At 42.4% G+C, this 25,044-nt stretch overlaps 1 protein-coding gene across 2 annotated transcripts in view; it reads left to right on the top strand.

The window, feature by feature from the left end:
• Positions 1-421: 421 nt before the first annotated feature.
• RBM20 (RNA binding motif protein 20) overlaps positions 422-25,044 on the top strand; it is a 103,021-nt gene continuing 78,398 nt past the window's right edge. For both annotated transcript variants that reach the window (XM_055719743.1, XM_055719742.1), the window contains exon 1: positions 422-654. In XM_055719743.1, the coding sequence (XP_055575718.1) occupies positions 512-654 (143 nt within the window). In that variant the 5' untranslated portion in view covers positions 422-511. The remainder of the gene's footprint in view (positions 655-25,044) is intronic.

Raw genomic sequence — 25,044 nt, 5'->3', positions numbered from 1 at the left:
GGTGCCGCCTGTGCCTCCCCTGCTGCCCCCAGGCCGAGCCCCGGGTACGGCCAGGTGCGCCCCGGGCCGCCCCCGGCACCGAGCCGCTTGTGCCGGCCGCCCCCCGGGGGTCTCCCCCGGCCCTCCCCCCCCCGGGCGGGGGTCCGTTCCGCCGGGCAGGTGCCGGCGGCGGGAGGCAGCGGGCCCGGCGCCCAGGTGGGGCCGGCGGCAGAGGCGCGGCCCGCGGCGGGGGGGGCTGGGGGTGCCGCCCGCCCCTCCGGCCCCGCCGAGGCTCCCGTGCGGCGCCGGCCGCCCCCGGCCGGTAGCGGCAGCCCTCCCGCAGGGCGGGCTCAGCCGCAGGACGCTGCCCGGCCCGCCGCCGCCAGCCCGGCCGCAGCCCGGCGGGGGGGGGGGGCGGCGGGGGGAGCGCGGTTGCCTCCAGGGCCGGTCCTCTGCCCCCGCCCTCCCGCCCTGCCGCCGCTGCGGAGGGCTGCGCGGCCAGCCGCGCCTCCCGCCGCCGGGGCCTCCCCGCATGGTCCCCGCCGCTGCCATGAGCCAGGCCCCGGTCCCCCGCGGCGCTGACCCGCCGGAGAGCGATGCCCGCAGCGGGGCCGCCAGCCGCGGCTCCGGCCGAGGGATGCCGCCGCCGCCCAGCCTGCCCCAGCTCCTCCACAAGTAAGAGCCGCCCTCGTTCCGCCGGGCCGGGCCGGGAGGGCGGGCGGGCGCGGGTGTCTCTCCCTCCCCGGCGGCGGTGCCCCCCTTCCCTCCCCCGCGGGCAGACTGACAGCCGGGCGGGCGGCGGGGCGCCCCGGCCCCTTGGCGGACGGTGCCCGGCGGGCTGAGCCTCGCCCCGCTGATGCGGGGCACCTATCTCTCCCCGAGGACCGGCCCCGGCCCCGCTCCCCGGCGCGGGCGTTCTGCCCGCAGGGCCGCCCGTGCCGCTTTCCCCAGGGCTGGCCTGGCACCGCATCTCGCCGGGGCCGGGGCCGCGCCGCTCGCTCGGGAAAGTTTCCTTCGCCCTTCGGGGGTGCCCGCCGTGCCCCGCCGTCCCCCGGCCTGCGGGCCGCCGCATCGCCGCCGAGCTCTCACGGGAAAAGTGACCTGTGCGGGAAAGGTGGAGGGCTCCTGGAGGAGGGCAGCGGGGCGGGCGGCGTTTTGCTGTTCCTTTCCGTGCGGGAAGAGGGGAAAAGTGCATTTGCTGCACAGATGTAGTGGTGCCCACCATAACTTTTCTGGGAAGCTGGAAGGCAAACCGAGCGCTCCATAGCTCGCGCGGGGAGCGTCAGGGACACAAGTGGATCCGTGCTGGTTCAAGATGCACCCTATCTTATTTTTCCCAATTTGAAACATGTTCAAAGAGATGGGGGCTTTTAACAGAGCCGTAAATCTCCTGGCGAACGCCCGGTTGCGGGGCCATTGTAATTGCCTTCTATTACTTTAAGGTTTGCTGCCAGAGCTTGGCGAGCAGGAGGCCAGGCGCAGCGCAGCGGCGTAGGTTGGGGAACGCTTTTGACATTCTGTCCCAGGCCAGCAGCCGGGCCGAGGCCGCGCTGGCCGCCAGGCAGGGCGCCGGTGTGACACAGCACCGGGAGCGGTGGCCCTGCCGCTGGGCTGGCGCTGCTGCCCGGCCACGAGCCCCGCAGCAAGGGCGCTGGCTTGGGCATCCTTTACCGCTTTGTCAACAAAACCCAACCGCGTAACTAACGGAGGAGACGCTGTCAGCTCTCTCCATTATGCTTGCAAAACACAGATGTGCATGTATATAAATACATGTGTGCATGTATGCTTGAACATTACAGCAAACTGAGCGTGAACGTTGTTTTAAGTTGGGAACCATGCTGTCTTTTACAAGTCTGTATGAAAGCGGACTTTTAAAGTTGCTGCAGAGCATGGCCCGTACATTTCTCGATGCTTGGTTTTCCTTTTGTCTGTTTGCTTTTAAATCATGTTTTGTGACTTCGTTGTGAAAACTTTAATGGTTTCTGTTATCCACGTTTTTATTCCTAATTGGAAATATAGACTTGGGAGTTTGCATTGAAACTGAAACATTAATGGTCACTTCCTAAGTCCGCTGGGCAGCTGCAGTGCTACATATGAATGATTTTGCAACCAGAAGGTAATTTATACCTACTCAAGATCAGTCTTAAATTTTAAACTAGTCTCTAAGGATGGCCCGTATTTTTTCACATTTATCAAGATTTCATGTGGATGTGTATTGCCAGTCAGATCGGCAAAGCTGCCGAGACTGCTTCATGGTTGTATTTCTCATGCGGCGCATACTATGTACAAAGGCATCATGGTTTTGCCAGTCATGCCTGCTAGCGAATTATAAGTAGGAAATCTTGACATGGTTTCCTTTTGAGCCTATCTTTAAGGGAAAGATTTGAGAGGGGTGCCATGTTCTGACTGTTTTTTTGTCATGGTAATGTGACACAGAATGGCAAATGTGGAACATCTCCATCTAAGGTCCTGCAACTCGATCGTACAGTTTTGTAACCGTGTGGCATAATTTGGTGTGTGCCTCTGTGTTTACCTGATGGTTAGTATATCTCCATGCGTCATTTAATTGGAAATGCAGGCAAATTATGTTTTGCTTTACTGCTAATAACTTGGTGCTTTGTAAGCTGAATTGGGTATTTGGTGATTGTTAGGAAGGGAGATGTTAGGGAATATCTTAAGTGGCTCTTCTGAATTGATTTCTAATATGCTAGAACAGGTATCATGACTGGCAAAATAGGATGGAAAGGAAAGCAGTGAGTCTTCTACAAAATGATGTTGCAGTTTCATTACTAGGAAAGAAAACACTGAGTTCTTTTCCCAAGCATTTTAATTTTCTTTGCTGGTTTTTTTTGGTTTTGTTTTTTTGTGGGTTCCGTTTTGTTTTTAACAATTGCCATCTTTTTGCTTTGTGAGCTGCAATAGCAAATGTGCAGTCGCAGAATGCTAATTGAGAGCCATGTAGGGCAGAATATTGTGTGGTATTGAACTGGATCTCTCTGTTTTAACACCGCTATTTTTCATTATACCACTTAAACTTTAAAAGTTCTACGGATTCCTTCTCTCTCCCCCTTAGTACTTTTGGCAGAAATTTTTGCAGATGTTAGGTGAAGACCAATATAATTTAAAAACATTGCTTCCTACGTGAGCAGCTGGTAAACTTTCACTGTGAATACTGAGTATTGAACAAGGATTAAAATTTAGCAAAACCGGAGATCTGAAATGTTTTTGGTAGCAGCTACATTGGCTAACTCATGCAAAGCAGGTAGCAGGTACCATGTTCTTTAAATGCCTCTCTTCTAACATTTGTAATGTAATTTTAATATTAAAATATAACTGAATCCCTAGTTTGAAATTCCCTGCTGATAGTACCCAAATACAGTAAGATATAAATTGAAATATGCTTTCTACATGTTGTATTTTCCTCCGAGTGACGTCGTTTCAGTTGATAATAAAGGTCCAATCGTAAGATTTACTGAGCAGTTAAAGCTTTCTATCTATGCAGGTTGTTGTGATGTTTGACGGGAAAATACTTTGTATTTTCCAAAAGTAAAAGCGTTATTGCATTCAACGTCCTTCAGTTGTAGAGCTGAGAATGGAAAGTTGGTGGAGAAGGGAAACCTGAATTTACAGACTAGAGAGGATGACTTGCAAAAACATGTGCTTGCTAATGAAATAAAGCAGAAGACTGAGAAGAAGAAGGACGGTTGTAATGGTGCTGGTTAGTGTTCGTAACTGGTTTGTACTGCGGTTGTGTGGAAGGAGTGGGAATGCAGGGTAGGGTCTGTAGTACCAGCGGGTGAAACAGGTGTGGGAAATCTCTGAAGAGACCTCAAGTATCTGTTCTGCACAGAAAGGTTTTAATGTGTTTTTGGAACTACTGGTTTATTTGCTCACCCGCGCCCCCCTCCCCCCTTCTGCTCTTAGGAGAAAATGTTTATTTATGATTTGGAGATTTTGTTTATAATTTGCAACTATGTTGCAAAATGTAATTTGTAGATGACAGCTCTGTGTGTGTGAGAACTTTTCGCACCTGCTGTTCCACGGCTGGAGTGCCCAAGCAGCATGAGAGCGCCCAGACTCCTATTAATAATCCCAGGTGTGTGATTCATGGCAGTCTGCTGGAGCAACTTGCTGGAAATAACTGAGAGAAGGGGCCGAGTGGTGACTGTGGGCTAACTATCAAGATGTTGCACAGAGAGTGCTTTCTCTGATAGTCCTCGCTTAAAACATGCCGCAAGTAAACTCCATAATTGTAGGAGACTTAATTGTATTGAAATGCAATCTCTTTGTATGTTTTGATGGTTGGTTGCGTGCTTCCAGTTCTAATGGTTTGTCATGGGTAATATCTGTCCACTGGAAATGGAGCAGTTTTTAACTCCCTGTGTTGATACAGGCGTGTACTTTTGTTTTACAGATTGAATAAAGACGTCTTAAAACAATGGGGGGAAAACCAAAGTAAATATTTTTTTTCATAAGGGGTTGTGCCCTGGAGATTTTGAGCTCTTCTGGAAGGAAGATGGAATTTCCAACATCTGCGCCCGAGTTGTCATCAGTTTGTGCCGGTTCTGGGGGCAGACAGGAGTAAGCAGGCTGGTGCTGAATACTTTGAGTCCTTTATTTCCTATAGCAGCGAGGAGGAAACTTGTGGGGGAAAATAACCTCCAACTTTATTTTTTTTTAAACTTAAACCCCTTATGTTAAACATGCTTTTTGATTTGCTTCCTTGTGCATTTATTTCATGTAAAGTGTGGGATTTTCTTTTCCATTTTTCTTTCTTTCCGCCCCCCCCCCCCCCCCCCCCCCCCAAGTCAGGGTCTCTCAGGAGGGATAAAATATGAAATGTACTCCCATTATATACATTAGTCACGGCAAATAGTTTGGCATATATGGCAAAGGCTAAACTGATACTTAACAAGGGGATATTAGGAGAAACACTGGTTTTACTGTTTCTCTTCTTACTGTTACTGATCCAGGCTTTTCATATTTATTTGCCTTTTAAAGTACATCTCCAAAATCTGTGTTGCTTCCCTGGCCAACAGAGCTCTGGAAACTCATGGAGTTTGTGTTGTAATAACTTTAACAGCCCTGAATGGAGATGAAAACAAAACAGAAAGTGCTGTAGCTGTCTGAGCTGAGAAGCTTTACCAAAATAAGGGGCAGGAGCTGGAAAATCAGCCTGCACGGTGTGGGACTTGCCAGAAAATGTGGGAACTAAACCCGTGTTATGAAACTCCTCCTTGGTTTGCCATTCATCGTTTCTGTATCTTATGAAACTAACATCGAGGGAACCTCAGTTTTCTTGGAGTTGTCTGGCTCCTTGCTGTGTAGTTATTGAGGCTTTTCTTAGACCTCACCTGATGTTAAAATCACATTAAACTGTGTGTACCAAATGTGTGTGCGCATGGGAGGGCAGGGACAGCAATACTGTAGGGGGTGCTTCAGTTTTAAGTTTTAGTTGCTTACAAAAAATAGCATCAGCGATGATAATTACCTTCAAGTCAGGTAATTAGAAGTTCTCTTTCTCTTAACATTTCCTTTTCTTAATATTTCTCACTTGAAACACTTTTTTTCTTTTTTTAAATGTAAACCAGTGACGCCTGCTGTATATCAGGTGAGACCCAGAGCTTAAAGATACATTAATCATATCAATGCTTTCTGTTTTAAAGAAAAATGCCTGAAAGTGTGGGTTTCTTTGTCTTGAACTCTTTTGCGTTGGTTTGGGTTTTTTTTGTTTTGTTTTGTTTTTTAAACTGTCATTTAAAACCTGACAGCTTATTGGCAGAAAAACACAAAAAAAGTTGAATTTGAGGCTTGAAGAGGGAGCACAGAGGTACAGACTGGAAAGGGGTCAGAAAAAAGAATTTAGAAGGAATGCCTTGCATACGAACATCTCATGTAATCTGGCTTGAGTTATCAGTTATCAATCAATTCTTAGTTGCCTGGAAATGTCAAAATTCTTTCACATATTTTAGTGGAGAGAGAGTTAACAGCAGTGATATCAACTTTAGTAAAAAGTTAGATAAGATGTAAAATAAGATGTACTTTATAAGAAGCAATGTAATAAGTGGGTTTTGGACCACAACACATGGCAATGGAGTCCTCTTTACTGAAACGAAGTTCCCTGGATGTTGCTTTTTTATTGGAAATTTAATACTAGTGTTCCCATCAATGGGAAGACTGGGAAATGTGTTCTTTTGTTTTTCCTCTTAATTCAGCCCTTGACCCTTCAAAGCTGCATGCTGCTGAGTAGCTAGGTGTGACACCTGCTGAGCTACTGCTAAGCTGTAGTGATGATGCTAGAATCTTCTGACCCCCCCTGGAGGAAGAGAAAATGAAGATGGGTAAAAAACTCAATACCTTTTAGTTCTGATCCTTTCTGGGGGCTGTCAAAATGAGAGGAACTAGATCTTCAGAGATATATTTGTACTTCATAGAGGACTTCAGAAATTTATTTAGGAGAGTAAAAATGGACTGTTTGCATGAAATAATAATTTTAGTCACTTTAAAACACCCCTTCAAACAGAATCTGCTTTTTCTGAAGAGTAAGCTGTCTTGATTTTTTTTTATTGTTTAAACGAACTTCTTTGATCTGATTTGCGGCTAGACACTTTATCAGACTGACCTTATTCTCCTCAATATACTCACCCCATTTTCCCCCCTCTTCATCCTTTGTAACATTTTATAGTTGACTTAAGGATGTAATCGCTCTTTTAGCCTCTGCCCCTCTATGTCCAGCTGCTTTCTTTTTGTCACGCTAATGACTGGTCACAGTGAAGCTGTTGCTTGACACGCTGAGTGAAACCAGAAAACCTGCCCCTTTGGGTTTTAGAAAGGTTTAATATCTGTCTTGTTCTGACAACTCCAGCCTAGCCTGTTTTACAAATGTCTCTTGCCAATTTAGAAAAAATGCCAAATAAAAGCATTGGGTATTCTGTTGCAGGAAGGGGGCAAAGGCTTGTTTTCTTAAAGGATCAGTATTTATGTCTGCACAGACAATTATTTTGTTGCAGGCTTACTGCATTTGTGGTGTGTGTGCACGTGTGCATGTGCACTAAATGATGCTGTTCAGATTTGTCCTCCATCACCTCTGTTGTTTAAGGATATGCAGGTGGCTCACCAGCCTTTGCAGAATGCTCCAAAGATGCCACGAGCCCTGCCTGACTCTGGGGATGATATGAATCTGAGCTATACTGGTTGTGAAGTGTAGTCCATCTCCTGCATGGTTTTAACTTCAAAGCCTGTGTTACATGAAATGTTAATGATGGTGACTGCTTTAAGAGGGATGGGAGAATATTCTGCTTCATCACTTCTGGATATTTTTCTTACTAGGAGAAGACAGGGACAGGATAAGGAAGTGTTTAACTCCTGTTCCCTCGAGTAATGTCTTCTGCTGGCCAGGAAGGACAGAGAAAATGGTATTGTGGGCAGGTTATAAGCAAACTCCCTGGCTGATTTCTGATCACCTGGTCCCTTCCCTGGCTTACTGGCTTTTGAGATACCAAAAGCATCTGATGTTATCTAGTCTGAGCTTTCCTTAACTTGCCATAGAACTTGCAGTGTTCTGTACAGTAGGCTGCAGTGTATTAGAATTCAGGCAATGTAAAATGTCTTGAATTTGATAATGTCAAAAGCTACAGTTTTACGTGTCGTGGCTTTTTTCCTGAAGGGGAGGAGGCGTGAGTGATGGTGTCTGTGAGCTAGGGCCACTTCTTTGGAAATGTGTGGGAGTTGCTTTTGCTTTTTTACTTACATTTGAATCTTTGTTTTAAGAAATAGACTGTAAGTACCCCTGCAACAAGTGGCTTGATGGCTGGCGGTTCCTTTACTGAGACAATAAATACTCTTCTGTGGTCTTTTGCATATTGTATAATTGAAAAGCAGCAGTAAATTGACCACAGTCTGTTTCTGCAGTAAGAAATACTAGTTCTGTCTCTGCTGATTAACATGTTCTCCTCTTGGGGGAAGATGTGCTGAGCAATTTTATTAGTTTGATGACACAACAGGTCATTACACTGACCAACTTTTATTGTACTCTTTCTGGCCTCATTTTTTAAAAAAGCTGTAAAAGAAAATTGCAAAATACTTATTGAGAACAAAATGCCGTATAATGCTTGAATAGTCTTTTTCACCCTTCTTCATGGAACTAGAACTCACCTGGAACTAGAGTGAGGGCAGATTAATTTCTGGTGCAGAGAAGTTTGCTCCACTTTCTGCAGACCTGGGCATCGCTATGTATGTGTGTGGTTTGCAGTCTGGATGCTACTCCAGAGATTGTCAGGGATTTCCTCTGCTCCCTCCCATAACATTCTTTGTCAAGGATTATGCGTAATTCAAACTGAGGATGGGATTTGGAGGAAAAATGACTCTTTGTCTCCTGAAACCATAGAGAGAAATATTAACAAACTAAGGTGAGATTTTTTTTCAGCCCTAGGCTCCTCTTATCTTCCAAACTCTTCCATTAACACATCTTAACATTTACACCGCTGCTATCCATGTGCTCTGCGCCATCCATTTGTGCCCCACTCATGGCACATTCTTGTAAGGTCACCTACAGCTTTCCACTGTCCCGCCAGCTGACAACCAAACATTGGGCTCTCTTCTTTATTTACTGCTTCATTCAAGGTCACTATTCTATCCTGTAGCAACACCTTCTCCTCACGGTTCAGGCAGTGCTTACCCTTTTGCTGGCATCTTTCTGTTGACTCTTTTTGAGGTGGCTCAAGACATTTGCCTCAGGTTACTCTGATGTGCATTGCGCTTAGGAAAGGGTCATTGATGTGTCTAGAAATGAACATGTTTGTAAGTAATACAGAAGAATAGTGGTTGATAGGGATGGTGTTTTTAGATCCCTCTGTTGGCAGCATGGGCAAACAGGTTCATAGGTGGTGTAAACAAAAGAGCAAAAGTTCTGCTGTACTTGAATCAAAGTCAACTCTTGTATTTTCTGCACTGGTTTGGATATTATTTGAATGTACCTTCCCTTTTCCAGCTTCTGGTGAATTAAAAAGTGCTAACTAACTACTTCAAATCTGGCAGCAAAATTTAAGTTAATCACTTATCAGTGGATCTTTGGTAGATCAGACTTCTAAAGACAACGAATCATTACTGTTCAACCTAGGTTTTGTAGGTTTTCTGTGTTGCAAAGTATTAAAGGATTGAATTTCCTTCCCCTCCCCCCCCCCAAAAAAAAAGCAGTAAAATGGAAATTTATCAGGGCTTGAAGGAATTTAGCCATTTTGTTTAGATGGCTAAAGTATATCTATGCAGAATGAAGTAACATGTCTCATATATTACATAAATATGTTAGGTGGCCAAGCCAGTTTGCTTGTCAGGGGTAAAAAAGACTTAAAATCCTCTTTGGATGGAGTGTATATACTTTAAGACTGATCTTGCAAAACTGTATTCATACACGTGAAGATTATTTATGTGTTCAAGGCTTTAGAGGATCGTATCCTTTCATCTAAGTCTGCAAGGTTTCATGACTATTGACTGCTTGGGTTTGGTGGCTTTATTTTTTGGCCAGGTCACTAGGCATCCTGCACAGAAATGTTAAGAACAGTGATTGCTGATAGGAGCGATCTGGTAGAGTAGAAGCCAAAGAAAATAATAGGAAGGTACCTTGTGTTCCAGCACTGAAACTTCTCTTTTAAAAGAGAGCATGGAGCTGTGCAGGGAGGAAGTGTGGATCCATGCCTCTTTGTGCTTCTGAATAGCGTATTAATGGTCTGACGTGTTTTAAAACCAGTACTCTGGGGTGTGAAATCCTCACTAGCTACAGGGGTTTGTAGAGTCGGGCATGGAGAGGGATTTACAAAGAGCCCATCAACTCCTCTGTGCAGTGCTGCACTGACAGGTGTCCATCACTGCTGTCTTCAATTTGTGCTGAGCATTTGGGAGAAAAAAGGCACGGTCTTACATCTCTTGTCTAAGTTGGCTACTTGCTTTGTTTTCCATGTAAGTTCTCAGGGTTTGGTTTTTTTGGTTTTGGGTTTGTTTTGCTGTTGTTGTTTTGTTTTGTTTTGTTGTTGTTACATTTGCTACAGGAATAACATGAAAGTAACATAGAATTTTGTGTTATTTCCCCTATACTCAAAGGAGCTTTTATAAATTTTATGAAGATCCCATTTTATCTGAATCCATATGGCAAGGACATAAACTATTAGCAACTAAGATTACTTTATGGATTGCTGGCATAATTTACAGGAGGAATCTGCTCTAAACTGCCAGACAACCATTTGTAACCTTTTCTGTACAACATACTGTCTCTTACTGTGAATTTTGGCAGTCCTTGGCATTGCTGTGTTTGTAGTCTCCTCCTGCTCTGTAGAATATAAGACTTTTACACAAAGATACAAGCACACAGAAAAGAGACCCCTCCCCCCATTTCTTATTGATCTGTTTAATATGATAGATTTTTCTTTTGTGTGTCCTTCTTTGATGCATTAAAACCTACTGTTTTGCTTTGGCGCTTCTATAATTTCAAGCTGTATTATATGAAAGTTGGTAGCAGTGTTCCAAAGCCGAAGACTTGATTGGCAAGTTTTAGCTGTGAGTAAATTTTCACAGCTGATCCATAAATCCCCGACAGACCATTAGGAGCTTCAGAGCGGCTCTGGCAAGCTCCCCTACAATAATTGTAGTTTTAAGTTTGTTATATTTAGGTTTCTCACCTCTTAGCTGGATGCCAGGGGGACCTCACTGGAAGCAAAGCAGCCCTGTGTCTACTTTTCCTTCCAAGTTGGCAGTTTGTACAAGGAGCACGGCGTGGGAGAAGGGCTTGCAGGTTGACTCCCAGTGGTCAAGGCAGAGACTGGCTGAGTGTGTGACTTGTGACAAATGCGTCCCAGATCTGGGGTTCAGCGTTCCAGTAATTCAAGGAGACTTGGAGTACATCATTTCTCACCCCCCACCTCCAGCCCCTGCTCTTAAGAAATAACAGATTCATCAAGGGAGGCAGAAAAAATGCTTCTTCAGGCTTAAACATGGCAGAGTTGTATATCACTCTGTGAGACTCTTAATTTAAATTCCCTGAGGTAATTGTACTTATCTATCTGTAGCGAAGCTGGCAGAGTGACCAGAATTTGGGAGTGACTGCTGCTGTCAGAACAGAACTGCATGGGTTGAGAGTGGTGAGAGCAGCAGGCGTTTCTTCTGGGTGCCAGGGTTCGATGGTAACGATGTTCTGGATCCAGCTGGAAGCCTTGCTTTGAGACCACATCCCCTTTAGTCTCATTGCTGTATAATTATGCAGTAAAATCAGTGCTATAGTGACTGTATTTTGCATCTTTGATAACCCTGGAGAATGCTTCTTATATACTAGGGCCCCAGTGGGCAGCCGAATAAAGCCAGAGGAGAGGTTCCTATTGTTCGCCGGGCTTTGGATCCTGCTGGAAGGTCTCTGGAAGCAAACTCAGGCTTGGCTGCTTGTTTGAGCAATTAATGAATATGTTTCCTTCTGAAATCTGAACGGCTTTGCCAAGGATGTACTTGCCATTTGGTGGAGTCTGGTGTCTTACTTTGTTGAAGGGGCAAGGGGACTGTTTAGAAGGGTGTGTCTACATGGTAAGCTCTTACAAAGGGATTTTTTTTTCCGTTTCTAGAAGAGGGAAAGATAAATTGTATACCTTTATCCTCTGCTGCGTAAAACCAGCCTCTCATACCTGTAACCCATTAATCGTTTCTTTACACAGGAGGGTGATAGAGAAGCATCATCTAAACTATTTATGAAAAGGAAAGGAAGAAGAATTGGTGGTGGTCTTTTGATCTTATTTACAATTATATATATATATTTATTTTTTAGAGCAAGAAAAGCAGAAAGTTCATTCATATTAAAAGCTCTTTCAAACAAAAATTCCTTCATGTTAAATTTTAATTTAGGAGGACAAGAAACTTTGTTGATTAGGGTCTTGTTAGGATAAGGATAGAGCAAGTAACTATAAATAGTGATACAGTGAGTGATGATCTCGCCCTACAAACTTTGTGTTGAACTTAAGCAGGAGAAAGTAAAAATATCAGCTGCCAACCTTCTTGCAAGGAGGCATCTCTGATTAAAATAAAGGGATTTTCAGTAAAAGAAATGGAATCAGTCAACAATTTAGTCCTTAGTTTCAAGTGCTTTAAATTCATTTGATGGAAGAAGTCAAGTGGAAGATGTCATTCCTGTGGTGGGAATAGAGTGCTGTTGATGCCTGGGCCAGTTTTAAGCCTGACACTTAAACTAGAAATGCTAGGAGTGATAAGAGTAAATGAGCTAATTACATGTGTGCAAATGAAATTCAGAGCATGCTTCAGCAGCAAGGAAAGACAACACCTTTCATCTGTATATTATAATGGAAAAAAGTTTCCAGAACAATATGGAACTTCTAGCATGAGTTGGTATTGGAATAGGATAGTGGGAAAAAAATACAGTAATTGAAAATGCAAAACAGTGTTCAGATTAAAAAGAAAAGATACCAGTTATATGGGTGTAAGCAAACTACATACATCTTCCTCTGTTCACCTGCGTAAGTGTTGTGCTCTGCTTCATTTCCTCAAGAACTGAATGGATGGGAAGCAGGTCACAAAGAGGACAGTATGGAACTCCTACGCTTTTGGGCAAACAGTTCATTAGATAAGAATGGCAGAGCACCCCTGCCTAGTAATTGCTGACCGGCAGGATCTTAATGCAAGCTTCCGTTAACTCACATTGCATCTCCCTGGCAAATAAAATTTGCAAGTGCTTATTCACAGAAGTAGCTGGAGTGAATCAATGACCAGTTTTTTACACACGTAAGAGGCTTACAGGTGGAGCCAGGCAGAGCCTAAATGACTATAATTAAAGGCTAAACATAAGAGGGGGTGGATGAATCTAGAGCCTTATTGCTGGTTGTTGCTCTAAAATACAAGGAAGGGAACGCAACTGCGGAGGATGAGAGGAGAGTTTAGCAGGCTTGTTTTCGCTGCAGGGTTAACTCAGACTCCTGCCTAGGTTTTAACCGTTACCGTCTAGCAAGCAAAATTAGTCATAGTTAAAAAGGTGCTTTTGAGACCGCTGAGGATTTTGGGGAGAATCTGATCTTCACCTGGATAGCTGACACTTTGGGAAGAATATGTTGGAGAGCAATCTGCATGCTGGTTATCCTGCATTTCCACCATTTCCTGAAGGACAGGAGAGTTCTCCATGGGATGCTATTGACCAGGAAGTGCTTCAGCCCTGCCCCGCTGTGCGAATTTGCCAGAGCGAAGCAGTGTTGAATGGGTTGGGACCTGCTGTGGGCAAGCTTCTGCTTGGGTTGGAAAAGTCAGAGATATGCAGGAAGCTGAAGCGTGTGGGGGAGCCAGGCCCAGAAGAAAAATTAATCTTTCTTTATGTGGGGAAAAGCCTATGTAGTTCTCCCCAACTTCTTTGGGAGAGCCTAGGCGTTATGCCGGCATTAAGTCAAGAAACTTTTCCTTCCTCCCCTTTCTGCAATGTAGTCTTGGTCTAGCTGGTATAGTTTTCTTTTCCAGCTATTAGTTAAAATGAGACTGAAGTTAAACTTATCTCGTTTCAAACTCAAGTCATTTGATTTTCCTTCCTCGTGAGCAGAAAGAAGCATACTTACTACAACTTTAGTAATTGCAAGAGGGAACTGATGGGAAAAGTAAGTAAGCGTCTTTCGCTATGTGGATGTTATTCACCTGGGAAGTGGATGGGGCAGTCGTGAGGTTCTCCAGCTTGCGTATGTGTTTTTGAGAGTACAAGTGATTTGCAGAAACAAACCAGAACTTTTTCCTGATTGAAAGGGTGCCTAGACTTATCTAGGGCTACAGCGGGATATTAATAGAACATACTGCATTTCCTTTGCATAAAAATACGAAGGGCACTTTGCTGAGAAAAAATCCTGCTGTGCCTTTCTGTCTTTGGGACCAGCTCATCACCCAGCTAAAATTAAAAGGTGAAGTCAGGCAGTTCTTGCCCTCTATTTTTAAACTGCTTCAGCATATGCATGTGAGTGTGAAATCTTTCTTTAGGCTTCTCTTAACTTAATTACCTACTTATTCAAAATATTCTCATCTCAAATTGCTGAGCTATAATTATATTAATCTTTTCTGTGGACACACTTTAGCTACTTGATATTTGTTTAATTAGTTTTATGCTTAATTTGTAGTTCTGTGGTTACATACAGTGATGGAACCCTCGTGCTAAGTATTTAAAATCTATTTTGATCTGCTAAAAAATTAGCAAGTAGATGATGGTTTTGCATATCTGGTCCATGTTTTTCTTCTGGAAAATATGATGAGGAAGTCCACTTAAAAAAACCCAAACACCAAACAGTAAAATGGATTCAATGAATTTCGTTTGACCTTAATAACAGAAAGTTACATAATAACTGAAATGTTTTGTTACACTTTCATTTCTTCAGATCTTATGTTCTGTGCAAACTTGTTCCTATTTTATTTTGTTTATAAGCCTTTTCTTTCATTTGGGTGGAAGGGGTGTTGTGGCCCTAGCACAGGAGGTGCAGTAGAACTGTTTATAAACCATAGATTTGTCCCTTTTCTCTGCTGATTTGGAGATACTAAATTTTCCTTCCTGCATTTCAGTGGATCTATGAAAACTCCCCGTCAACCACCTTTGTAATTAAATTGAGCCCTCTCTGCTTGAGCAGAGAAATGTTTTCCAGTCTCCGAGTTTCAGCCTGCAGAGGGTGTGCTTTCCTCCTCCAAACCATCATCTCCCAGCGCAGCGGGTAATGCACCTGCCCTTAGCACCGCGCTGCGCACCCGGCGTTGCACCCAGAGGTACGAAGGGAAAAGGGCATCTGCCCATCTCTGTCCCCTGTGACATCTGTCCTTCAATTTCTTTGACTGTCAGCCATTTGAAGCACAGGCGGTGGGACTGCTTCCCAGCTGACCCCTTTCACAGCGAAAAGGACACTCCTGAGAGAACACAGTGTTTCTTTGCATCGTCTTCTGGGACTGGCTGTCCATCCTAAACATAGTACAAAATGGAGATACGTGCGTTTTCTGTCTCAGTCTTTTCCTGGTTCCTTTGCTTTTGTCAGTGGGAGCAGCTGTGGTGTCAGAGATCTTGGGAGAGCTTTCCCCGCAGTTTCCAGTGTCTGGCCAAGCAGTGATCAGGCTCCGCTCTGCTGGGTCGTTTGTGTGTTGTCAGGTACCTGAAGCTGGATGAAGTGGTAAGTTTTGAAAGGCGTTGCCTTCAGCATCCACATGTTCCTGGAGCACGCGTATGGGAGTCTGTATGGAGTCCTGCCTTTGACAACTAAATAAGTAAACGGTCTGCTGCAAACTGGCTTTAGGGTGGCTGGTACCTGGGGACCGCACTAAGTGTGGTTACGTCTCCCCAGGCAAATCCCACGTGCTGTTGATCTGACTCCCTCTCCTGCTTACCAGAAATACCAGAGACTTCATAGGTTTGGGTGTTAGGTGACAGCGTGTTTGTATTGCTGGTGAGAAACATGTTGCTATTCACGGGGTTTAGTGGCAGTCTAGTTAGATAGCTAGACAGTGATGTTAAGTAACACAAACCTGGAGCCACAGTCTTTTGGACACATCTTCCCATGCCAATCTTGGTGCTTGGAACAGTTTGCCCATTAATTTGTTCCAAGCTTCCAGCCCCTGCCTGCCCTCTCCAGAAAACCCTTGGCAAACCATCTCTTCTGTAAATCCTCCTGCCTCAGCTGGCCACTGCCCCTCTGTTCACGCTGCCCTGTCCTGTTGCCCATTTTTGACTTCAAACTGAAAATTTGTCAGCACAGAGGTTGATGTGGGCATTTTACATCTTGTAAGGAAAAAGACACGGACCCCTTATTCTTTCAGAAATGAAGAGTTGCATTTTAAGACTCAAATATGAACATGATGTTCACTGAGACAGTGGGGTTTTTTATAAGGCTAATTATATTAATAGATTTTCTTTTCTGCAACTGAAGACTATAGTCCAATATTAGAAATGCTGCACTAACCATACCAGCAGAACTGCTGCTGCTCTCTGCATCTACTGCTGCTCTTTAGCTTTCAACACTGATTGGGTTTTGTATGTTTGTCTTTGTAAATGGACATAGTTATTGCATATTAGTGAAACACGTTTGACACAAGCATCTTGACAAACGCAGTGGGTTTTAACGGTGTTCACATATTTCTGTGCTTGAAATGGAGCCAGAAGAATTTGTCCTCTGGAATCTTACATTATGTTTTGGCTGTTGGAAATGGAGCACCTGACAGCATTAAGCTATCAGAAGGATTTCCAGTCATGGGCAAGCAGCCATTATGTATATGTTAATCCACAGTAGGAGATTTGGACAGCTTTTGATTTACTAGTGCTCATCTGTTCAATATCAGCTGGAGATCAGCACAGCAGTTAACTTTAAAATTGATTGAAGAATACTGAAAGGGAAAGAAGAATTTTATGGGTACGAAGCAAATCTAGTAGAATTGCTAATTGTGCTTCTAGATTATCTTAAAAGTGCTCTTCTCAAGGTGGCTTAAGGACTGTGTTGTAATTGCTACGCCTGTTTAAAAATATGTTACTGGCTTTGTCTTATTTTAAAGCAGACATTTTAAATTCTCTACTGTCCTTTTCAGTAGATTGGATTAAATAATTGGAGAACTAGAAACTCTATCCATTTTTTAGGAGGTTGAGCATTTATACATTTGAATGCTGCAGAGTTTACATGAACAGATTGATTAGCTGAGCTAAACGTACCGTTTTAGAACTAGACTATAAAAATTTTTGGCTCTTTTCATATTGTGGCTTGAAATAGTTTTAATAGCACTTTATTTGAAGAATTTGAAGCATCCTTGGTTTTATTTCCAAGAACGGTACATGAAATATATTTATTTAAGTGTGTTATAAAACTAAAGAGCCAGGTCATGAAGGGGTGTTCACTAAGACATATAAAAGTAATACAAAGATTCCTGTCGTGATCTCATAACAAAACAAGAGGAGATAACTTTGTGTAGCATGTCATGCAGGTGGAATAGAAAACACCTATGTCAACATTAGTAATACAGATGTATGTAATAGTGTCAACATTTTTATGTGCGCATGGTTTTTTGGGGTGTGTGTGTGTGTTTGTGCACTTATATAGAGTTTTATTTATTTAAGGAATTCCTATTTTAGAAATCATTCACAATTTTAGCTATTAATATTGCTAACCTTTCCCAGCATATAAATACTCCATCGTGGTCCCCCACACAGCTGTTGTGTCCTCCAAAAAGACCTGTGCTCCTTTAAACAGGGAATTGGGTAAAAATGGTGTTAGGACAATGATGTATATGATAAACTGTATTGTCCAAAAGGTCAGTTGGTTTCTTACTACATTGCTGGGGCAGTCTGGGTGAAAGCATTGACATGATGGAAACTATCTTTATATTCTCAGGGTGTGATTTTAAAAACAGACAGACTTGAACTGTTCCACATCTTCCCCCCCAGCTCCTGGCTTTTCTGTCAGTTGAGATTCCAGGTTATCACGCGGCCCATGGAGTGACCTAACTTTTACAGCAGCTTCTTTAAGATCAGATAAAAATCGGTAAAACCTTCAATAGGTTTTGCCACATTTGTAATAAATTTGTGACGAGGTTAGCCTGACCTGACTGTTTGGAGGGTTGGGGATTGTGGAAGAGTTGAGAATGTCATATGAGCATGGCTTTGTATAGGGAGTGCATGTGTACAAATGTGTATGTTTTCTTGAGCTGTGGATAATAACCCTGTTGCATATCTCCTTAGGGATGCTGAAGTCTTGAGAGTAAAATGGGAATGGCTGCCTGGGAAAGCCAGTCCAGAGGTTTTATTTGCTGAGCATTCCGCAGGTTGCCCTGTGAAGGGCTTGGCTTTGTCTTTCTGGAAAAAAATATCTCAAGGAGCATGGTGGGATGTATCAGCCCAGGGCGATCTGTGAAGGGGATCCACTGTGAAACTAAACTGCTGTGTGTTGTTGACCCTTGTTGGCTTTCAGCCATGGAGCAAGTTTCACAGAAATGGATCTAAGTGCTGTTGTATAAACTTTGCTTCGCATGTCAGAAGTGGTGCTAGTCCCTTGCTGGCAAGGAGCATGTCTGGCTTCTCTTGGAAGTGAGAGCGAGCCCTGCCGCACACGCATCATGGGCCAGAAATAACATAGGATGCTGGGCATTCCTGATGGGAAAAGTGGGTGATACTAAAGGCAACTGCGACTATACAAAACCCAGTGTTTAGCTGCTGAGTTGCTCTCCGGTGCATTCTTCAGGCAGTGTTTCTTTTCAGCAGCTGACCATGAGCAGTTTTTTCTGCCTCTGCTAGCACAGGAATAACATATAGCACAGCAATAACATACAGCACAGCAATAACCTATAAGCCCCCATGACTGCAGTGGCTCTGTCCGCTGCCAGCCTGTCCCACCCACTCGCTGAGCTGTTTGGGGCAGTGACCTTAAATTTCGGTGTTGCTGTCAAATACCATCACACTTTTGAATCTCACTGCATACCTGACACAAGCTGCTCAGCAGTCACTGGGTTATCTTCAAATCACCTTGCTCTATCCCAGTATGGTTTCCCTGGGCTAACTAATCCACTGCAGGGATGGATTTAGCAAGACAACTTATCAGTGTACATTTGCATTGATATATAATTGGTTAAGGATATAAGCTGAAATTCAAATTTGTACTTAGATATGGTTTTTATTAAAAACAATATCCTACTTAGGATTTCAGTAGTGTATTTTACAAATCACCCTTCAGATACTCTTTCTGGAGCTCAGATGGTTACGTTATAAATGAAGAACGGATTCAGGAGGCTTCACAGTATTAGTGATTATCTTATAATGTTTTCCAGATGGCAGAACATGATGTAATCCATACTGTCCTGTTTGTTCCACTGCACTGTATACTCTGTCATACCCAGTAAGTAACTGAGAGACTTTAAGAAGCTCATCAGGCTGTTATGACGATAGCTGGTTAATCCAAATGTTCTTTAGTACGCTATGAAAACTTCAGATTAACAAATCACTTGTTGGTGAGCGCAGGAAGATTGATTGCTACTCGAAGCTCTGCAAGAACTAGATACGCAACTTGGATTAGTTTAGCTCAAGCTACGCTTTGGTGAATGAGTTCCATTTTCCTCAGGGCTATGAAGTAGTTTACATCTGCTCAATTGTAAATTTCTCTAGCAGCACTGGGTAGTTTTGATTTGGAGATTTCTTTGGAGAAGCGATGGGAATGTTTATTTGTCGTTGTTTGCATTGATCTGAAATAAAACCACAGCACTAGCATCACTGGTTGCGTGGGCATAGTGGCTAAGGTCAAATTAATGGCAGCTTGCAGTTGCTCGTAATTCTGCCAGTGTTCGTGCAATAATGTTGTTTACTAACTGTGCTTTTATTAGGCTGACAGACCATCATTTGAATGGCAAACCCATCAAATTTAAGTAGGCACTTAGCTCAGGATTTTCTCAGCATTAATTGAAGGCGCCAGGGGTACTGTGCTGGGACAGGTGCAGCCTTGCTGCGCAGAGGCAGGATTTGAGGACTACATGGGGAACGAAAGCTCCCTGTGCATCCTGAGATCCAGCTGTGTAGGGTTTCTCACTTCAACTCACATCCAAGAAGTCTTCAAGGGAGATTAGGGCTGGGGTAGGAGGTTTCAGTCCTCTGGCAGTTGTCCTGTAGAGTAGGTTTTGTAGGCACTTATTCAGGCTCTCATACCCTTTGGTTAAGCCCAGAAACATGGGATGGAGAGAAGAATAGCAAAAGAGGCGTAAATACATGGTAGTAACTTGCTTCTGGAAGGGAGGAGAAAATTTAAAAGTGGGTTTAGTATCTTGTGTCTGTCTCATCATCCACAGAGCAGCTGTCCATAGGTTGCCATTGGTAGGACACAGATCGCTGAGCTCGTTGATCTGATCTGGCATGGCACTTTCTGCCCTGTCTGTATGCGTTCAGGCAAGGTTGGAACAGGAGCCGAGAAACACTGGGAAGAAGAGTGGTTTCCAACCAGTTGTCATTTTGATGGTTGTGCCATGTTTGTTTGTGGTGGTGTTGTACACAGTGACTTCCTCATCTGGTTTTTATCATGCCTGGCATGGCTTGGCTGGTAGCTGGTTTTGGTTTTCATTTATCGTGTCTCTGGGGAATTCCACAGTTCAGTGTCAAAACATCCCCTCGTAGGGGAGGAGGAGGAGAGGTTTACATGATACACATGTCTCATTTCACAGTTGCCTGATGATCTCCAGTTTGGCTGCTTGCAAGGAGCATTCGTTCGTCATAGTCCCTCAGTCCAGGCTCATTTATCAACTCAAGCTGTCCTTGCTTGCTGCGGAGTTGCTGGTGATTAATGTGCTTTGCTGTCCTGATTTCTACGGCTTGTCCTGTGAAACAAAATTAATGACAGTGGCTTTTGGAAACTGAGGAGCAGCAGAAAGCTAATTACATTTTTCATTAAATATTCCTACCCGAGTCCAGGGGAACGGCTGTGATGCTCGGTTTTACACAGCCTCTTTGCCTCTTTCTCTGCATCTTTTTCAAAGAGTATATGGAAAATGGGCTCACCAGTGAAATAAGGGCTGGGAGAGTGGACGGAGGAAGGGAAAGAGTCCTGAAAGGATGGTATTTTCATGCCTTTCTTCCACAGCCCCTCTTTTTTCCTCCCCTACTGCTCAGCAACTTTTCTTGCAGGCTTCCTCCCACACAAAACCTTTCTAGTCCTGCTGATGCCCTGTCATGTCCTAATCTGACAGATCCCTAGTTTCTACTCTACCAAACTTTCTTTAGTTTTAAGCTTTTTCTGTAAGAATAGGCTGCTTCTTCCTCAACAGCTAAACCTTGTATATAAATTACAAAGAAGAAATATCCATTGCTTTTTCCTGTTTGCAAGAAATGCCATAGAAAATCACAGCAGATTTGGTACCTTGGAAAGGTTTTTGCTCAGTTCAGCTCGCTGACTTGGTTTAAGGTGGTGGGAATGGAAATTGAGCATTTGTTTGTCTGGAAGAGGTCAGAGATTTTCCAAGCTGGTAAAGAGGAAGCTTTATGTTCTGGAAATGTAACATTTATCAAAGGGCTGAAAATGCTTTATTAGCAGTGGCTTTCTAGCACTGTACGGTCTCTGCTCCAAAAAAAAATTGACTTTGGTGACGGAGGGAGTGACTATGACAGACGTTACCTTCCTAGGGAGGAGTAGGGATCCCTTTCCTATGTTTTGAAGAGATGGAAAAACGAGTTGAAATCCTGCCTTGAAGGATTTTTGGCGTGCAGAGCGCTGCTGTAAGCGTAGATTTTATGTTGGCTCAGCGCACAGACTGCAGGTCTCGTAGTCGTAAGCGCAAAAGGTCAGGATTGTATTTAGCCTATAACTATCAACTCTGTGATACACTATTAGTCATAGAAACTTGAGAAATTTGTTAAGATATTCTCAGTTTGATTTTGATATATTGGAACAGCTTTTAAAATTCCACCATGGTTTAAAGTGGTACTGCCAGTAAGAAAGTCAGTTGGTCAAAACACAGTGCTTTTAAAAGACTTTACTCCTCTTAATGCTTTTTCTGAATTTACCATTACCTTCTAATTTTAAGAGAAAAAAGTTATCTGTAGGTGTACAATTTGTCTGTGTAGAAGTAAATCCTTTATGCGTAATACGGTTAAAATAACCTTCATGTAATTTTTCAGTTGTAGTACAAAATCATTTTAGCAGCAGTAGGTTACAAAAATTCAGAAACAAGATTTTTTTTTTTAATGTTGCAAATGATCCTTTAAAGTTCTTAATTATATTTTTATTTCCACCTTAGCCCCCAGTTTCTAAGTAATCCCAATTAGGCAATTTTTGTTAATCAGTAACGTGGTACTGTATTTTGTCGTTGTTTCCTAGGAGCTGTGGTTATCTAAATCAGCTATGTCAAACCATAACTTTTATAGAAAAAGTCAGAGCAAACCATAAACCACTTCTGCGTAAATCACTTACTCTAGTCTTCGAACATCAGGCTGTATGTATTAACCTTGCCCTTTTTCTGTTTAAAGGTGGAGGTTTTTATGAAGTAGTTGTGTAGCATGGTCCAGTCAGTCTTTTGTTATACTTACATAAAAAAGAGTGATTTTTGCAGAAATCATAGAACAGGATATCAAACTCTGTTGCTTGTTTTCCCCTCCCACATTGATAATAGGTAAGATCAAACTGATAACCATCCAGAAGTCTTGTTCTGTGCAGAGACTGCTGAGTAGATTGCGGGGGGTGATGGGACACTGCAGTGTGGATGGGACAAGCAAAATGGTTAATCACTCAAGTTTATCCATCAGTCAGTAATAGCATACTGTGGTATGTTGTGCGATTTTACTGTAATTAAATATTTTCCATTTAGAGATGTTAAAGAAAACACTGGCTCACATTTATTCATATTGTAGCTCATTCTTGCTTACCATTTCAGTGTATATCTGCTCTCAAAGGCTGTTGCAAATATGTCCCATTTTTGTGTTTATTCTCTAGATATGTTGAGCACAGAGATTTAAATCATTATCTGAAGAAGCTATTACTTTCTGAGAGATACTGGCTTATTTAAAATTGTTTCACATTCTTGTATATATATGTAGCGCAGAAAGAAAATACATGTTTTCATCTGTATCCCATCAAGAGGATTGTGTGTCATTGCAAAAGCCCTCTTCTAAAAGTGAGAGTTTATTTTTCTGGCAAAGGAAGTACCTTTGGGGTTAGAATCCCAGATTGGAGACAGGCAGGTCAAATTCTTTATCACTTCTAAACTAAACATATATAATGTGAAAGCTATTTAGGCATGTGTGAATCTCCATGGTACTATTTTGAATTACTTTTCAGAGCACATATAGGAAATTTTGGTTTTACATATAATTATTTTTATTTTTTTTTAAGTCAGGCTTGGAAATACTCAGTTATTTAAATTTCTGGATACAAGGCTTTGAATTACGAGGAAATGCACATTCAGGAACAGATTTCATGGAATAATGCTAATTTCATCTGGTCTGGTAGGGATTTTTGTCCTGTTCTGTACGCTGAATCGCACTATATCTGAAGGTTTTGAAAGTCAAATATTAATTATTTTCTAAAGTTTTCTGTTAAATATCAAGGTTATTGGTAGAATTTTCTTCCAGTGAAAATTCTGAGTAAAATGCAAATGGGAGATTTTTTTTCTTGTACAGTTTGAAAAATTATGCTTTCAGTAGTGAAAATATCTTTATGCAACAATGCGATCTAGTCACAGTATGGAATTCTTAAATTACTATAGCTTTGGAAGGTGTCTTTAAAACTTGGTTTCTGATCTTGAATTTAAAAAAAATGTAGAAATTGATGTTATATAGTCTTTAAAAAAATCTATCATACTCAGTTTGTAGAATTTATTATTTTTAAATAAAAGCAAAGATTTTCCTTAAAGAAAAACGTTTCTTATGCAAGACAGCCTTGCAATGGAAAAAGCTTTTTTTTGCTCTTCTGCAAAGAAATCTCCATGTCTCAGCTAAAAAGCTTTACACCTTTTTATTAATTAAATTATGAATCTCAGAAATGGGGTTATTTAATTTTGTTATGAAATTATAAAACTTAATGAAGAAAATGTCGGTCCAATACCTGCCTATTCAAAACAGCTTAAATGAATTGAGAAGTAATTAGTAACATCTAGTGGAACCTGGCAGATGATCTTGTTGTCAATGCATTTACTCAATTGTTAATCTACAAACTGTAACATTACATTGATTTACAGAGTGTCCTGCCCTTAAGTTCTCTTCCAAGCACCCCATTCCCTTTTAAAAGATAAACTTTCCATAGGCCAGTGCTTATCTGCCTGGCTTCCTGGCCGGCTGGGATTTAAACTATACTGGCTTGGACAATGCATGCATTTGAATATTGCTAACTGGTGTGAGTGCTCAGCAAGAACATGGGGAATTACTGAATTTTTATCAATAAGCAGAGGAAAAGCTCAAAAGTAAAGATAATGAATCAGAAAAGGTAACGTATTCATTTAACTTGGTGGTACTGGTTTGTTGTAAGATTGAATAATATAAGTTAATGACATTTCTTTCCTAGGTTCCAAAAAGGAGAACGCAGGGTATCTTAGTGCTGTGTGTGGCTATTTGATCTCTCATTAGAAGCCTTTGTGCCTCCAGTGTGTAATATTATTGTGTTGGTTAGCAAAGGCGGATGAAGGTCTGTGTGTTTTGCTTTGAATTCTTATTGTGAAAGGGCTGGTGGTGGCATTTTTAAAGAAGTCATCTACTTGTGTTGAAAGCATAATGCACAGACACAAGAGAAAGGACTTCAAGGTAGGATTTCTTTTTCTTAATTGTTCCTGTTGCCCTTGACAAACTTGTTTTTTCTCAAACATGATACAGAGTTGTTCCCAAATGAGATACAGCAGATACGGATGCCATTACATGAAGTGCTTAATGTGGTTTACAAAACAACTCACAATGAGATAACTATGGGAATGTTCTCTGTTGCTTTCAGATGCAGACAGTCTATTTTTGACCTGGAGACCAATATCAAACCCTGGATTTTGTCGGGTCAGGGGGTGGGCACCAAAGAAGTTATCTCTTTTTTCCCTCTCTCCTTTGTTGACCGCATATCCTTATCCTTCCTGGGTCCTGGGGTGACTGCTTGATAGCACTGGTATTTAAAACGCCTAGATAGGAGAAGTCACAAACTTCTTTTTCTATTTTTAAGGATGCTTATTAAAGTTGTTAGCAAGGCGCAGTGAACTGCAGGGGTGCGGGATGAGACTTGGGAGAACACTGCTAGTGAGACCAGAAAACCATGGAAAAGCATGCTGCCTGCAACAGTGCTTTGTTAAACAGGGATGTATTAAAAGCATAAATTAATCTTACATAAGCTTAAACAATTTGCAAGTATTAAATGATTCATAAACTTCCTCATTTATGTATTTCTTAGTTTTATTTAATAGGTGTACTTTCAGGACAAGTATATTTTTCTGGTGCATTTGGGAAATTTTTAACTAAACAGTTAATTTTTTTTGCTTTTTTCTAGGGAGGAGTACTGCAATTAACATTGTGTTTCATTTAAGGGAAATGTTACGTGCATGTTTTTTAAAGATTTACTGTAAGATAAACAGCATTATACACCTTTTAAAGGTAAGATAAGG

This window comes from Falco cherrug, chromosome 9 (assembly GCF_023634085.1).
Source record: "Falco cherrug isolate bFalChe1 chromosome 9, bFalChe1.pri, whole genome shotgun sequence".
Classification (NCBI taxonomy): Eukaryota; Metazoa; Chordata; class Aves; order Falconiformes; family Falconidae; genus Falco; species Falco cherrug.
Note: the sequence above shows the minus strand (reverse complement) of the source record. Positions and strands in the feature narration are given on the sequence as shown.